Source organism: Stegostoma tigrinum, chromosome 22, assembly GCF_030684315.1.
Source record: "Stegostoma tigrinum isolate sSteTig4 chromosome 22, sSteTig4.hap1, whole genome shotgun sequence".
NCBI lineage: Eukaryota > Metazoa > Chordata > Chondrichthyes > Orectolobiformes > Stegostomatidae > Stegostoma > Stegostoma tigrinum.
The window spans coordinates 41090508-41107800 of NC_081375.1; the positions used below are offsets into that span (position 1 = coordinate 41090508).

General features: G+C 42.7%; 1 protein-coding gene across 1 annotated transcript in view; it reads left to right on the forward strand.

Moving 5' to 3' along the window:
* Positions 1-249: 249 nt before the first annotated feature.
* The window catches only part of b3gntl1 (UDP-GlcNAc:betaGal beta-1,3-N-acetylglucosaminyltransferase-like 1), a 331506-nt gene continuing 314462 nt past the window's right edge, over positions 250-17293 (forward strand). The window contains exons 1-3 of the mRNA XM_059653792.1: positions 250-627; positions 4974-5090; positions 13800-13899. Of these exons, the coding sequence (XP_059509775.1) occupies positions 484-627; positions 4974-5090; positions 13800-13899 (361 nt within the window). The 5' untranslated portion in view covers positions 250-483. The remainder of the gene's footprint in view (positions 628-4973; positions 5091-13799; positions 13900-17293) is intronic.

Here is a 17293-nt window from a genome sequence, read left to right on the forward strand (position 1 = left end):
ATGCTCGTTCCAGCCAATTTCTAACATCAACTTTGGAAAGCAGTCACACTTGGCTCGAGCAAAGCTGCGGCAAGGCGAACGAAACAAATTAAACAGAATATGTTTCAGTTTTGAGGTTCTCGTCTAGGTCCAATCAAGAGGAGGTGGGGAGTGGAATGATTTGCAGCATCATTAACCAATCAGCAACCAGCGATTGCAACGTTTTTACTTCTGGGGTTTCCACCAATCACAAGGGAAGGGAGGCGGGAATGACACATGTAACGAACTTGCGGATACTCTGTGTTCCATCGGGTTAATTTCACCTGATCAGGGTGGAGTGGAGCATCTATGTTTGCATTCAGCTCTCCAACCGTATTAATTAGTGCGTGCCACCCATCAACGGGGAACGATTTGCTGCTTTGAATGCCTCCAGATCAGTTGAGCGCAGTGCTAGTTTCGGTATAGGCCCCACGTGTGCGTTTTTTAAAAATAGATCCTTTTCAAATGTCAGCGATTTGCGTGCCGGGTCGGAAAAAGCTCACTGAAATCGGGGGCGAAGACTCAACAAAGTGCAGATGTGTTTCACCGTCAGGAAACAGTGACCAGCACAGATTAGATTGTGAGAGGGAAGATTACTTAAACGATGTGGTATGTTTAGCAGCTGAAGTGAATTTACACATTTTCATACAATAATCTTGTAGGAGCTCTTTGGTCGGAACGTATATGATTTTCATGGACCCAAATACTTCCAAATCTGCATTTCGAGCAACTCCAATTTAGATGCCACTACTTTAGCCCGGGACCTCTTCAGAATGGCAACCAAATTACTGGTTTTGTCACGTGTCAAATGGGCCAAAATGTAATTGGTTCTGGAGATGTAAGGGGTTGGTTTTTAAGGTGATTAGTTCCACTGTATTGTGGCTTAAAGTTTATGGAAAAGGATCTTGTACACTGTGTAACTGTGAATTTTCAATCCTGCCTTTCATGACATCCTTAAGTGACGTGCAGTCAGTCAGTCAGTCAGTAATTTTGGAAGTTGTCACTGTTGCAGTGTCAGAAATGTGCCAGCCATTTGGCACACAAAAACAGCAATAAGAGAGAAGGAATACTGGCCAGGTCACCAGGAAGAACCGTCCTGCCTTCCTTCAAAACAGCGGTGAGATATTTGCCCTTAGTTCAGAGGGTCTGACACATGGCACTTTCAATAATGGAACACTTCAGTGTTCTTTTAATTTAATGACAGTCTGGATTTTTCAGAGGACTAGAGTGACGTTCTTACTCCTGAGCTTCTGACTTTGGTATGATGCAACCAGTAAGCATGAGCTGACAGTCTGAGGATTTGGGGTAGACCAGGTTTAGGAGGGAGGTGAAGAGACATTTTTTCACCCAGAGAGTGGTGAGCCAGCAGAATTCAGTTCAGCAGGAAGTAGTTAATGCCAAAACATTGAATGTATTCAAGAGGTGGCTAGATATAGCAGTTGGGGTGAATAGGATTAAAAGTAGTTGGAAGAAAGCAGGATCAGGCTATTGAGTTGGATGATCAACCATGATCGTGATGAATGGTTGGCAGGCTCGAGGCCACATGGCCTTTTTCTGATCCTATCTTCGATATTTCTACATACTGTTCTTGAGCCGAGGAGGAACAAACAAATGAAGAAGGCAGCTGAGGTTCTCACAAGCTCCTCAATCTTTGTGTTTGACTTGGGTCAGCAATGTATACTACTTTTTGCCAGATTCCTCCATTTCAAACTAATCATTCTACCAGCAAATACATTGGATTGTCATGATTTGTGCCTAAAACACCCATTTTTGACTTTTCCCTTGCATCCTCTTGTTTTGTATACGCAACCTCAACCCAATTCTAACAGTAAACCTTATTATGGGTTTCAGTTGTTATGAGGAGTAGCGTCCATGTTGTATTTGGTAGAACAAATGTTAAATAGGGTCTGAATGGCTTGGGGGATTGGTACTTATGGTGAAACCTTGAATGCCCACAGGCCTGTTCCATTTCACACATGGAAGCCTCCATAGAATATCAACAGAACTTGCTAAAGGTTTATTTTTAATTTATTCAGCATTATGGGTCAGCATTTATTGCCCATTCCTAATTGTCCCTTGATCTGAGCAAGGACTCTTTCAGAGGGCTGTTGAGTTAACCATATTGTGGTGGGCCTAAAATTACATGTAGGCCATAACAGTTAAGGACAGTAGAACTCCTTCCCTAAAGGAGATGAGTGAACTAGATGAGCTTTTACAACAATTGTGGTCAACATTAGGCTAGCTATTCATTTGATACTTTTGTTGAATTCAAAATTCACCATCTGCTATCGTGGGATTCGAATCCCATGTTCCCTTAGCATTGAAGAATGCAATTCTAAGATTGTGTTGTGTTTAAACAGAATGTTTATGTGTATTTTTTCTTCAACATCTCCATTAGCCCACCCCAAATTTCTGTATAAAAATAATCCCAACAAAGGGTGAAAATCAGGCTGACTTTCAGGCTTATGTGGATCAAACCAGAATATTATTTGCTGTATTGGTGGTTGAGCTATTTGATAAAGGAATCTCTCTTGACAGTTTTTCAAGCACACACCAGATAGGAATCTGAAATTAGATTAGATTCCCTACAGTGTGAAAACAGGCCTTTTGTCCCAACAAGTCCACACTGCCCCTTGCAGCATCTGACACACCCCTGAACACTATGGGCAATTCAGCATAGCCGTACCACCTAGCCTGCACATCTTTGGACTGTGGGAGGAAACCGGAGCACCTGGAGGAAACCCACGCAGACACGGGAAGAATGTGCAAACTCCACACAAACCGAGGCTGGAATCGAACCTGGGTCCCTGGCACTGTGAGGCTGCAGTGCTAACCACTGAGCCACCATGCCGCCCAATCAATTTGCATATTAGTTTCTCTATAACTCAGATTTTTCACGACATAATCTTATTTGCCCATTTCTGCAAATTTGGAATTGATGCCACTGGCGTGGTAAAGGCAAACCCATGGTTGTTTATGCTCATCTCTTGGCACCGTGGCTTTGTTAAGGTGCAAATGGATGTATAGAAAATCTGTTCTGTTCCTGGGCTAACTCTTCAGTGTTTAAGCTGATGTTTTTGACCAGGAGATTAAAAGTTCCGTTTAACAGTGAATATTGACAAATGGAAAGAAATGCATGTGGTGTGTTCACTTTTTGAGGTCTGGCTCAACACTGTGGTGTGCAAGATAGCAGTTGAGTGACTCATCACTCAGTGTTAGTGATTCAGTGCATAAAACTGTGACTGATAACAGCTGTAATATCTAACCTACGGAAATGACTGTGGCAAAATGCATGAAACAGAGCAAAAATAACTGCTAAGAAATGCGCCAGTTCCAGTGTCATGAGTTGTAATACTTTAACAGTTACGATGCTGAAATCATTGAAAATTGTGAAACTTGGAACTTGGAGTAGCAGTTAATTGAAAATCCACCTAATCAGTGAAAGGTGGAGAGACATTATATGGATGCTTCCAAGTGTGAAATGGAATGGGTGTCTGGTACTTAAGGTCACACCTTCAGCACTGGCTTAAAGCCATTCAAATGCAACTTAACATGACTTGGAAGCATCTATCTAAAGTTATACTGTCCAATCTCCAATAATGTATTAAAGACTAGGTGCAGGTGACATTTAATTTATGTCTGATTACAAGCATTTGTGGGAGGTGAGATTACAGACTCATGATGACTGATTAAGATGTGAAATGATGGGAAAAGGTTTGACTAGAGCATAAACACTTGCATTGACCGGCTGAATGGACTGTATGGCCTGCTGTGTTCATCCAGCTCTCCATCTTGTTATCATAGATTCTTCAGCATCTGCAGTTCCTCCTATCTATGTAATCCTATATTGTGTCATAATTTTCTTTTGCGGGCATTGAAGCCTTGAAAACAAGCGATTGCAGGAGTGCAGAACTGTACAGTACATTAGCAACTGATCATTCACCATGTGAGATTGAAGTGTGTGTAGTCATGGATTATTTGGCTACAATAAAGGACCAAAGCTGAGTCCGATCTTGTTCTCACTCAACACCTGCCCATTCACTTTCAGAAAGTGGTCAACTGAAACTACTTCTTTCAAATTACAACTTAAGAAACAACATTTAATGTAAACATCCAAGTTTGTTCAGCCACTCTGTTATGTCTGGCCTGTAGTGTTACGAAGCAAATTGAAGTTATTCTTCAAGGGATGGATATTGTTGAATTTCCTCTAGGTCATTAAAGCTGAATGTAGTACATCTACTGTTGCTTCTGCTCACAAAAATTAGCTAAAGAGTGACCTGAGATTGAACTCGGGTGCTTCCTATGTTTTCAATGTGTGAGTACATCAGCAGGCTGCAAATCAACGTTTTAATATAGTACTGAGCAAACATTGTCACTCAAAGATTTTGAAATTGTTTTTCAAGTCTGAAGCAGAAATTAAAGTTTTCTTTGTAGAAAATTGCATCTCCGATTCCTAAAATAATCTTATTTTTCCACCATTATCTCCTAATTATTCAGTTCTACTCACAGACATGTAGAATTAGCTCACTTTCTACTCCATCACCTACAAGGAGATGGCAATTAAACTTCATTCCAGGTTTCTGCTACTGGCATTTTGTTACTGACCTAGAGGAAATGTCTCAACCAGAGAAGGGGGGCTGGAATCTCCACATTGTGCTTTTCTCCAGATCCTCACCCTTCAGTTTCTAAGGCAAATCATTTACAAAAGAAACAAAGATAGAAATTATAGAACAGTAATTTATTTTGCACTACTTTTCTCGTAATCAATGATTTCTTTTGATTTTATTCCATTCAATGCTATCACTGACCTGCACATTAATTTTGAGCCTGCTGACTTTGCTTATATACACCAGTCATATCCTCCCAATTGGAGGTCGTATTTGGCACTTATTGAAAATATTGTGTCCTGCTTCATTCTGCCGTGTATTGATTACTTTGTCTCCTTTCATTTCTAGTCTGTTATTTTGCCCGTTCATGATGCAGCAAGGTGGTTGGATGAATGCCTGCAATCTGTTCTGGAGCAGGATTTCCAGGGATCCATGCAATTATCCGTTTACAATGATGCCAGCAAGGTTGTGTATGGTATTTAATTCAGTTTCAACTTTTTCTGGACCACTCTGCATTCCCAACTTAGCAAGAGCTCTTGCCTTTGAGTACGTATTCTACCAAACAGGCGAAAAGAAACTAGACCCTTTGTTTTGCAGCTCAGTTGATGTCCAGTTGAGTTGTGGCCATGAGATTCGAGGTTCCATCACTGGTCTCCAGTGAGTTTGTGAGGCTTTGATAATAGGGACTGCTTAATGTCTCCCACTGGTAACTAATGGGTAGTGATGAAACGTGCTCTTTGTCCTGAATAGGATAAGGTGTAACTACTATGATTTCCAAGATCAGCAAAACTTTTGTCCACATTTGTCATGTTGACTGCATCTCAATGAATAGTAATAGGGCTAGGATAGTCAAAGCATGAGAATCTGTACCTCTGCGAGTGTTGCCAATCTTGAATAAGGAATCTGGAAATACTTCTTTAAAACAAAATGAAAGGAACCAAATAATTCAAATTCTACAGGCACGAGTGATATGACTTGGAACTGAAGCATCATTTTTTCAATATGATTCCACTTCTGTCATTATAAATATGGAAGACATTTGAACAAGTCCTGTGGTTTTATGTGAAATATTTTTCGTCTGTTTCTTGAAAGTTTTTCCTTGTAATTTTGGAATTGCTATTGATCAGACTCAATTACAATTTTTTAAATTCAGTATTACATACCAAATTTAAATTTCTGTAATGCAATTTAGAAGACCGTAATTCAGTGAGAACAGCGCAACATGGGGCTTTGCTACAAGATGGGCATGTTCCTGCTTTTATTTCCTCCTTTAAGTGTGTTGAATCAAAGCTATATTTGTTGTGATATCTGTATGCCAATGAGTTATTGTCATATATGTTGAGGCTCTGCTTTTAGAATTTGACAGAATTAGTTGCAGGCTTGGGGGACGTGGGAGGGGACAATGATGAGGGTGTTTGTCTTGGTGGGGGCAATGTTAGACAGGACAGCAACAATGTAATCCTACAAAATAAACTTTGCAAGCAATGAACTGTTAGAGATGAAAGTATCCCCAGTGGTTAGCATCCCACATTCGTGGTGTACAAAGCGTAATTGAAGGTTTTTTTAAATGTATAGAATTGTAGAAAACCACAATACTGCCAGTCAGCACATTGCAGTTGAAAATACACTTAATTCATATAAAAAGAAGATTTGATAATCAAACTAACAGCCCAATAAATATCATTCTCATCCCTTCCAGACATATTGCAATATGTCTGTACTTAAGATTGTAGGGATTAAGCTTACTGTAGCAATTACATTCTTAGGTGTCTTCTGAATTTTTTTTGTTACTTCTTAACATTAATAATCTAGAGCACCTGGAGGTTCAAGCAGCTTGACCGTTTCGCACCATTTTGAATGCTTATTTAGACAGAACAACATATACCTCCAGATCATCAAAGTTACACGATCTCCACAGTAACAGCAGAAGCAAAACACTCTGCAGTCGATGAATCCACCAAATTCTCCTGTGACTCCTTAGTCAACCAAGTCGAGCTTATGAGGCAGTGGCTTCCCGAAAAATCCCTCAGTTACAAACTATCAGCATGCCCTCTGTCATGGGAAATCTTCTCTTCCCTCAAAAATATACAGTTAGCATCTGGAGAAACTGTAGTGAAACCATAATGGAAACAGGGAAAGGCTGCAAATACATGACGAGGCAGGCAATATCTGTGGAGAAAGAAACTGAGTTAATGTTTCAGTAAATTTTCTGTCAGAACTGCAAAAAGCGAATCCTCACTCAAGTGTGTACTCAGTCTCAGAAGCAAATGACTACAACAGCAATTCTTACAGATATTGAGCTTAACATAAGCAAGGGAATAAAAAGATTACAACATTATCCTTCGTCATTTTAATCTTTCCCACCTGGGTGAGTCAAAATAGCTGGGAACTTCCACTTCCTACTGTTGCGGAAATGAAAGGAGATCTGAGACGCAATTGGAATTATTTCCACGCTCATGGTAAAACTTTGAAATAGCGACAGAATTAAAGAAAAAAGACCTCAGCATGTAAGACCTGCAAGTGAGTCTCTTGTAGTGCTGTGATACTAACCCTACCGTCACCCCACGTTCAAATCTGAACCTCACCAGAGGCATGTAATGACATCTCCAAACAGATTGGCAACTCTTATATTTTCTAATCAATCTGTTTTCAATATTGGGGAAAGAGTGCTGCAAGATCTGTTAATACCTCAGCACTCTATGAAGTGCAGAAAATCAAATGAAATGTTGCAGGCAGTGAAGAGACACTTCACACACAAAGTTAATGTTACTTATAACTGGTATTTGTTCAACACTTGAGCTTATGGGAAGACAGAGATGTTGATCAGTATATTACCAAATAGATTCAGTTAGCCAAATTTTAAGAATTTGGACGACTGAAAAGTGATCTCATCAGAGATAGAGATAGTGGGAACTGCAGATGCTGGAGAATCCAAGATAATAAAATGTGAGGCTGGATGAACACAGCAGGCCAAGGAGCATCTCAGGAGCACAAAAGCTGACGTTTCGGGCCTACACCCTTCATCAGAGAGGGGGATGGGGTGAGGGTTCTGGAATAAATAGGGAGAGAGGGGGAGGCGGACCGAAGATGGAGAGAAAAGAAGATAGATGGAGAGAGTATAGGTGGGGAGGTAGGGAGGGGATAGGTCAGTCCAGGGAAGACGGACAGGTCAAGGAGGTGGGATGAGGTTAGTAGGTAGATGGGGGTGCGGCCCCCACAGTGATCGAGAACGCCCTTGACCGCGTCTCCCGCATTTCCCGCAACACATCCCTCACACCCCGCCCCCGCCACAACCGCCCTAAGAGGATCCCCCTCGTTCTCACACACGACCCAACCAACCTCCGGATACAACGCATCATCCTCCGACACTTCCGCCATCTACAATCCGACCCCACCACCCAAGACATTTTTCCATCCCCACCCCTGTCTGCTTTCCGGAGAGACCACTCTCTCCGTGACTCCCTTGTTCGCTCCACACTGCCCTCCAACCCCACCACACCCGGCACCTTCCCCTGCAACCGCAGGAAATGCTACACTTGCCCCTACACCTCCTCCCTCACCCCTATCCCAGGCCCCAAGATGACTTTCCATATTAAGCAGAGGTTCACCTGCACATCTGCCAATGTGGTATACTGCATCCACTGTACCCGGTGTTGCTTCCTCTACATTGGGGAAACCAAGCGGAGGCTTGGGGACCGCTTTGCAGAACACCTCTGCTCAGTTCGCAACAAACAACTGCACCTCCCAGTCGCAAACCATTTTAACTCCCCCTCCCATTCTTTAGATGACATGTCCATCATGGGCCTCCTGCAGTGCCATAATGATGCCACCCGAGGGTTGCAGGAACAGCAACTCATATTCTGCCTGGGAACCCTGCAGCCTAATGGTATCAATGTGGACTTCACCAGTTTCAAAATCTTCCCTTCCCCCACCGCATCCCTAAACCAGCCCAGTTCGTCCCCTCCCCCCACTGCACCACACAACCAGCCCAGCTCCTCCACTCCACCCACTGCATCCCAAAACCAGTCCAACCTGTCTCTGCCTCCCCAACCTGTTCTTCCTCTCACTCATCCCTTCCTCCCACCCCAAGCCGCACCCCCATCTACCTACTAACCTCATCCCACCTCCTTGACCTGTCCGTCTTCCCTGGACTGACCTATCCCCTCCCTACCTCCCCACCTATACTCTCTCCACCTATCTTCTTTTCTCTCCATCTTCGGTCCGCCTCCCCCTCTGTCCCTATTTATTCCAGAACCCTCACCCCATCCCCCTCTCTGATGAAGGGTGTAGGCCCGAAACGTCAGCTTTTGTGCTCCTGAGATGCTGCTTGGCCTGCTGTGTTCATCCAGCCTCACATTTTATTATCATCAGAGATAGAATTGTCTTAGACAATCCTGGCATGAGAGCCTGTCTGCTGACAGAGGAGAAATGTGCTCTTAATCTATTCACAGTGCAGAAGGTCTGAGCTGACAGTTATCGGCTAGAGCATACCAATAGACAACGAATTAAGATTTGCAGTTTGCTGAGGTGCTTTCCAGGCTGCATTAAAAGAAACAAAATAGAAAAAACTAAACCTAAAACCCAAGATAGCGCCGGAAAGAAGGGAGCAATCAAAAAAAGTGACTGAATTAGAAGCATGGTAGCTTCTAATGGACAACTGAAAGTATGCATAGATCCAAGGAACTTGCTGAAGCTTTTGAAGAGATCTCACCATCTCACGTCAACTAAAGAAGAAATTTTGCTACAACTTTCCAAAGCAAAGGTTTTTATTACTATCAATACAGTGGATGGTGTAAATTGACAACTGAAGCTGGATGAAAGTTACAACTTTCTAACTACACTCTGGACACTGTGTGTAAGATAAATACCATTTTGTATTTCAACCATTCCCAAAGTGTATCAATGTCAACAGCACAAGGTAGTCAGTGATCTTCATGGAGTGGAAGCTGCTGTAGGTTATCTGCTAGACTGTGGATGTAAATACACAATGGAAGAAGCCGTCACAGATTGTGATCAGAACCCGGAATGATGGCTAGAGAGAGCTTGCCAGATGAACCTGAAGCTGATCAAGAAAAAGATACAATTGAGGGTGCCTGAAGTTGAGTATTTAGGCCATGTATTGTCAGCAAAATGACAATGAAAAGCAACAGCTCAAAATATTCTGGAATTCAGTGGCCCAGCAGAGATAGCGAATCTGAAAGACAAGAGTCTTACTCCAATAAAAAGAAACACTTAAACAGAATGCAACTCTCCAAGGGATTGGTATTGAAAAGATAACCTAAAAGCATCAAATATATACCTGTTGTTTTAAAAGCATATTGGACATATAGCAATAAAATGATTGCCCACAATGGCATCTTGAGCAAAGGAAAGAGAGTAATTACCTCTAACGATATGAACAAAGGGATGCTGAAGCACATCCATGCAAACTATCAATGATGTGAGTTTTGTCTGAGGAAGGCAAGAAAAGTGTGTAGTGGACAAAAATGAGCAAAGGATTAAAAATCACATTAACCAGTCTAGTACCTGTGAAATGTACCAAGCTAGGCAAGCTTAAGAGCTGTTCATGACACATCTCAGATCAATTGAACTCTTCTTCACTGAAGCACTGATCAACATGTCACTATTGACTACCATTCTGAATACTGGGTGTTAGACTAGCTGACATCAGCCACTAACAAAGAGATAGTAGCACAATCCCGTCTTCGTGGCTTCCAGACATTGCGATGCGTGACAATGATCCTCAATTTTTACGTGAAGCATTTAGGCATTTCACAAAAGATTAGGATATTTATCACAATTTGTCAGCTCCATATTAACCCCAATCAAATGGAAAGGCAGAAGCAACGGTGGAAATTTACAAATGGGTCAGAAGCAAATCAAGCACAGACTTGCACAAGGCAATGCTGGAGCGATGAAATACATGGGCTGAAGTCTTGGAATACAGGACAGTGAAAGTCTATTGTCACAGTGTGTTCCTAAACTACTCTTGCAATGACAAGAAAAAAACTACTGAAGCCAGAAGGTGTGAGTAACAATTTCAAGGTGAAATGACAGCCACCCAAATTTCAGTTACCAAGTCATTGCCAGAGCTGAGCATTGGAGACCCAGTCAGATTGCAAATGTTCGGCTGTCTCCACAAGAATAAGCCCATGTAGAAACTTGAGAATTGTGTAGAATAGTTGTCACCTCAGCCACACACAGTGAATATGAATGGCCAGATATGTTGTTGCAATCACAGACATGCATGCAACTAGCGAATCGACAGTGACTTTAGACATTTTCCTTTGCCCTCTGAGATAGTTGGAGACTTAGAGAAACTCAACCAGGAGCAGTCAGAAGAATTGAACAGGCAGCAGATCAGGAAAGACGTGATTTCACCATCTGCACAGAGTATAGAATGACCACTGTTATCCCGTAATGGAAATCGAACAACAATAGTTGTAACAGCTACAGCACTCTCCTTGAGAATGACACTGTCCAGAGAAGGAAGAACAAGCAGATACTAGAGGAAAAAAATCAATATCAATACGCACCATGCTATTAGGCAATCTACACGACTTGAAGACAATGTCCATAATTTATTTTACAAAGATTGACAAAGGAGGAACAGACTAGGAACTATTTTGTTCACAAACGAAAATTTTTGTCATCATCTATCATGCTTAATTTGTAACTGAAAATGAGAATGAATGCACATAATTTTGTACTTGTTATGAAAAACCGGATGTTTGGAGAATTGTTATTGTGACTTCAGAGTCCTCTATCTGACTTGCCATAGTGGTGTGACCTCTACTTTTGTGTGCAGACTGTGGCAGCCATTAAACACACACCACATGAAGCATAGACAGCTTTCCTTGCTTGAAAATTTGAAGGCTAAAGGGGATGAAAGGCATAAAACCGAAAAGCTGAGGCTGGGGCATGGGAGAGATCAAATTGACTGGAGCAGAGGAGCTGTTTGAGAGTGATATCCCCAGCTTTGTGACTTTGGTTGAGGTTGTCAGAGTGGTCCAGTTATTTGGGAGGGCAAATGAAAATGTCTGAAGGCTTCCACCTTTAATTAGCCTGCCTTTCTGACTATTTAACCCAGGATTTGCACTGGTGGAGCCTGTGGAGGTGCTTAAGGGAAGGGCCAATCCAATGTTTGGGATAATAAAGTGTGGAGCTGGATGAATACAGCAGGCCAAGCAGCATCTCAGGAGCACAAAAGCTGACGTTTCGGGCCTAGATCTCCAGCATCTGCAGTTCCCATTATCACCAATCCAGTGTTTGAATGGATGAAGTCAGACATCACATGACATCAGGTTATAGTCCAACAGGTTTATTTGAAGCCACAAGCTTTTGAAGAGCAGTTCCTTTGTCAGGCAAATTCACTTGATGAAGGAAGAATGCTCTGAAAGCTTGTGACTTCAAATAAACCTGTTGGACTATAGCCTGGGATAATGGGAACTGCAGATGCTGGAGAATCCAAGATAACAAAGTGTGAAGCTGGATGAACACAGCAGGCCCAGCAGCATCTCAGGAGCATAAAAGCTGACGTTTCGGGCCTAGACCCTTCATCAGAGAGGGGGATGGGGAGAGGGTTCTGAAATAAATAGGGAGAGAAGGGGAGGCGGACGAAGATGGATAGAGGAGAAGATAGGTAGGGAGGGAATAGGTCAGCCCGGGGAGGACAGACAGGTCAAGGAGGTGGGATGAAGCTAGTAGGTAGGAAATGGAGGTGCAGCTTGAGGTGGGAGGAAGAGATAGGTGACAGGAAGAACCGGTTCAGGAGGCGGAGACGAGCTAGGCTGGGTTTGGGATGCAGTGGGGGAAGGGGAGATTTTGAAGCTGGTGAAGTCCACATTGATACCATTGGGCTGCAGGGTTCCCAAGCAGAATATGAGTTGCTGTTCCTGCAACCTTCGGGTGGCATCATTGTGGCACTGCAGGAGGCCCAGGATGGACATGTCGTCTAAGGAATGGGAGGGGGAGTTTAAATGGTTCGCGACTGGGAGGTGCAGTTTTTTACTGCGAACCGAGCTGAGGTGTTCTGCAAAGTGGTCCCCAAGCCTCCGCTTGGTTTCCCCAATGTAGAGGAAGCCACACCGGGTACAGTATACCACATTGGCAGATGTGCAGGTGAACATCTGTTTGATATGGAAAGTCATCTTGGGGCCTGGGATGGGGGTGAGGGAGGAGGTGCGGGGGCAAGTGTAGCACTTCCTGCGGTTGCAGGGGAAGGTGCCGGGTGTGGTGGGGTTGGAGGGGAGTGTGGAGTGGACAAGGGAGTCACGGAGAGAGTGGTCTCTCCGGAAGGCAGACAAGGGTGGGGGATGGAAAAATGTCTTGGGTGGTGGGGTCGGATTGTAGATGGCAGAAGTGTCGGAGGATGATGCGTTGTATCCGGAGGTTGGTGGGGTGGTATGTGAGGATTAGGGGGATTCTCTTTGAGCGGTTATTGTGGGGGCAGGGTGTGAGGGATGTGTTGTGGGAAATAGGACTGTAGACTGGTGTCACGTACTTTGACTTTGTCCAGCCCAGTCCAACACTGGTACGTCCGCATCATGAAAGGAGGAAAGCAGCATAATTAACTCCTGGAAGTAGAAGTAAAATGTAAAATTGATTTCTTGATCTGGAACAATTTAAACACTCAGATTTGTCGGTTTTCTTTTACCATATCACATTTAAGGTAGCATTTCACTTTTTTGTGTGTTGTGTTTTTCATAATTTAAAACTGCAGTATTCACTATTTCATAAGGGATGTGCCACTATGATTTCAGAATTCTGGCTCCCTGCTTCTTGTGGTCAGGCAGAGTGTTTGGTCATTTGAGCTCCATGTGTATCGTGTCAGGCTATTTTGCCTTCAGTCGTCAGAGTTATTTGTCCATTTTTCCAGAGCTTATTACGGATGCATTAATAGTGATGTGGGAAGGACAGCTTCTCATAGTTTGCTCTAAATTAAAAATTTGAAATTCCAACATGTTTCCAGACCAGGGAAGTGTGTGCAATGTAACATTTGCCCATTAAGCAGAATTCCTGAACAAAATATTTAACCACCCTGCTTTGTTTCAAGATGAAATGAATGGCTTGAAATACAAATATTTGTAAAACAGATGTTCTTATGTAAAATTCACACATATTGTCAGACCAGAAGATATTGTTCTTTGGTCATACTTCATTTATTTGTTGCAGGATGAGTCTATGAATATTATTAGAAAATGGGCAACTAGACTTGAAGATCGAGGTGTACATGTTGTAATTGGTGGACATGAGTCTTCACACCCAAAAGGAGGTAAGCCATAGTTCAGGAGTGTTTAAGTTTCATTTGCGATATAATACATTTTTTTCTCTGCGCATTGTAACATCATGCTTATATTATAACATTTAAAGTACAGGATGTTCCGGTGCTTAAAATATTTGTCCTGCCTAGTAACAAGGATAGGAATCACTTTTGTTACACCACTCCAATCTGTTCAAGACTACATGAACAGCAGTTCAAGGGCCAGAGTCAATTTTAATCAGAGAGAAAATCAAGAGACAGGGAAGAATATAGAATATAGAACAGTACAACACAATACAGGCCCTTCTGCCCACAATGTTGTGTCGACCTATTATCCTACTAAGAACAGTCTACACTACGTACCCTACCTTTTGCTATCCTCCATGTGCCTATCCAAGAGTCGTTTAAAAGTCTCTAAAGTATCTGACTCCACCACTGCTGCCAGCAGCACATTCCACACGCCCACCACACACTCTGTGTGAAAAACCTACCTCTGACATCTCCCCATACCTTCCTCCAATCACCTTAAAATTATGCCCCCTTTAATAGTCATCTCCCCCCTGGGAAAAGGTTCCTGACTATCAATGCTGTCTATGTCTCTCATCATCTTGTAAACCTCTATCCTTCTTCACTCCAGTTAAAAAAGCCGTAGCTCTCTCAACCTTTCCTCAATGCCCAATGCTAGGGGGTGACCTTATAGATGTTCATAAAATCATGATGGGCATGGATAGAGTAAATAGACAAGGTATTTGCCCTGGACTGGGGGAGTCAAAAACTAGAGGCTATAGAAACGTAGAAACATAGAAGACAGAAGCAGGAGGAGGCCATTCGGCCCTTTGAGCCTGGTCCACCATTCATCATGATCGTGGCAGATCACCCAACACAATATCCTAATCCTGCTTTCTCCTCATAACCTTTGAGCCCATTCACTCCAACTCCTCCATCTAGCCACCTCTTGAATACATTCAATGTTTGGGCATCAACTACTTCCTGTGGTAATTAATTACGGTAGTAGATTTGCCAACTTTAGGTACATTTAAGTTGTCATTGTATAAGCATATGGGTGTACATGGAATAGTGTAGGTTAGATGGGCTTGAGATCGGTATGACAGGTCGGCACAACACCGAGGGCCAAAGGGCCTGTACGGTGCTGTTATGCTCTATGTAATGAATTCCACAGGCTCACCACTCTTTAAGTTAAAAAAAATGTCTGCTCATCTCTGGCCTAAATGGTTTACCACGAATTCTCAGACTGTGACCCCTGGTTCTGGACACACTCACCAACGGGAGCATCCTCCATCTACCCTGTCTAGCCCTGTTAGAATTTTATCATTCTCCATGCTGTACATCTCTATGACTGTATGAGTTCCTGGTAAACTTGAATGCATTGATTTAGAATATAGGAATTTTAGGAACTGGGAAGAAAAACATTTGTCTCAATTATCCCATTTCCTTTGATGTCAACTTCAATAACACACAGAATATGCAAACAAAGTTACAAACCTACCTTCCGCAAGCATTGTCACCGTACCTACCCTGCTACAGACTACAGGAGTTCATGAAGGCAGCTCACCATTACCATGTCAACACTAATTGGCGATGGACAATAAATGCTGACCTAGCCAGTGACACCTATTTTAAAGTGTTTCTGAAAAAAAAATACAAACAACAAATTAGATAAAGGGTAAGACATTTCAGCAAGATCAAAAGCTCTATGCATCTAAACCTCGACAGTTAGCTCTGTGAGAATAGAGACTAACAGAAGTCATGAGGTACTTACTAACTTAATGCAGCATGAAGGAAACTGTCTGCCAGAGATGATGGCAGTTCAGTACAGCTGAAAATGGAGAGATCAAGGAAGCCCTTAAGAAGTATTTGCTTGATGTGGTTCATGAGATTGGAATTCAGAGAAGCTCAGAGGGCATTCCAATCCAGCCAAACTGAACTATTTGCTCTGTGGAACGGGAATGGAGCCTTGTGAATCCGATGGGACGTATTCTTGGAAGGAGAATTTGAAGGTGCTGGTGAGAAGTGACTAAGGGGGATTCTGGGAGAAGTTGGTGCAGTTAGCACAACTGAAAAGTTTGAGTAAAAGCCTCACCAAATCAGCAGCTGGGAACTGAAATCATAGAGGCTGGATACAGTGATTAGAGCAGGTTAAAAACTGGACCATGGGTTATTTTGGGCCTAGTTTGGAATAGAAGCCTTACCGTAATCCATTACACAGGGATGATCATTGGAGCTGTACTTCATGACATCACAAGTTCAGAAGTGGACCGAAGGGCTCTTGATTTGGTGCATAATGGTCTGGTGATTTTCTTTTCTCATCTTTAGTTTCCATTTGCCTTTCCATACTCTTAAGGTTTCAATATTGTGGAATTTAGTCGACTGCTAGGGTAACGTAGTACTGGGATTTAGGATGGTATCCAGATGTTGTTCACAGAATAGTAGATTGTGTTTTTTCCTGAAAGAATCTCACAGTAGAGGTCATGTAAGTTGGCTGTAAATTCATCTAATAGAAATTTAGTTTAAATTGAATAGTTGCTAGATGGTAAAAATGGCATCCCACAGGTGCTATGGTTCTCCCGTCGAATGTGGGAAATCAAAGACAGTTTGAACATCCCTGACGTCTACATCAACAGGAAATGTGTCCAATTGCAGCTCCTGATAGACCACATAGAACATAGAACATTACAGCACAGTACAGGCCCTTTGGCCCTCGATGTTGTGCCGACCTGTCATACCGATCTCAAGCCCATTTAACCTACACTATTCCATGTACGTCCATATGCTTATCCAATGACGACTTAAATGTACCTAAAGTTGGCGAATCTACTACCGTTGCAGGCAAAGCATTCCATTCTCTCACTACTCTCTGAGTAAAGAAACTACCTCTGACATCTGTCCTATATCTTTCACCCCTCAATTTAAAGCTATGCACCCTTGTGCTCGCCGTCACCATCCTAGGAAAAAGGCTCTCCCTATCCACCCTATCTAACCCTCTGATTATTTTATATGTTTCTATTAAGTCACCTCGCAACCTTCTCTCTAATGAAAACAGCCTCAAGTCCCTCAGCCTTTCCTCGGAAGACCTTCCCTCCATACCAGGCAACATCCCAGTAAATCTCCTCTGCACCCTTTCCAAAGCTCCCACATCCTTCTTATAATGCGGTGACCAGAACTGTATGCAATACTCCAAGTGCGGCCGCACCATAGTTTTGTACATAGTTTTGTATAGCTTCACCATAACCTCTTAGTTCCGGAACTCGATCCCTCTATTAATAAAAGCTAAAACACTATGCCTTCTTAACAGCCCTGTCAACCTGGGTGGCAACTTTCAAGGATCTGTGTACATGGACACCGAGATCTCTCTGCTCATCTACACTACTAAGAATCTTACCATTAG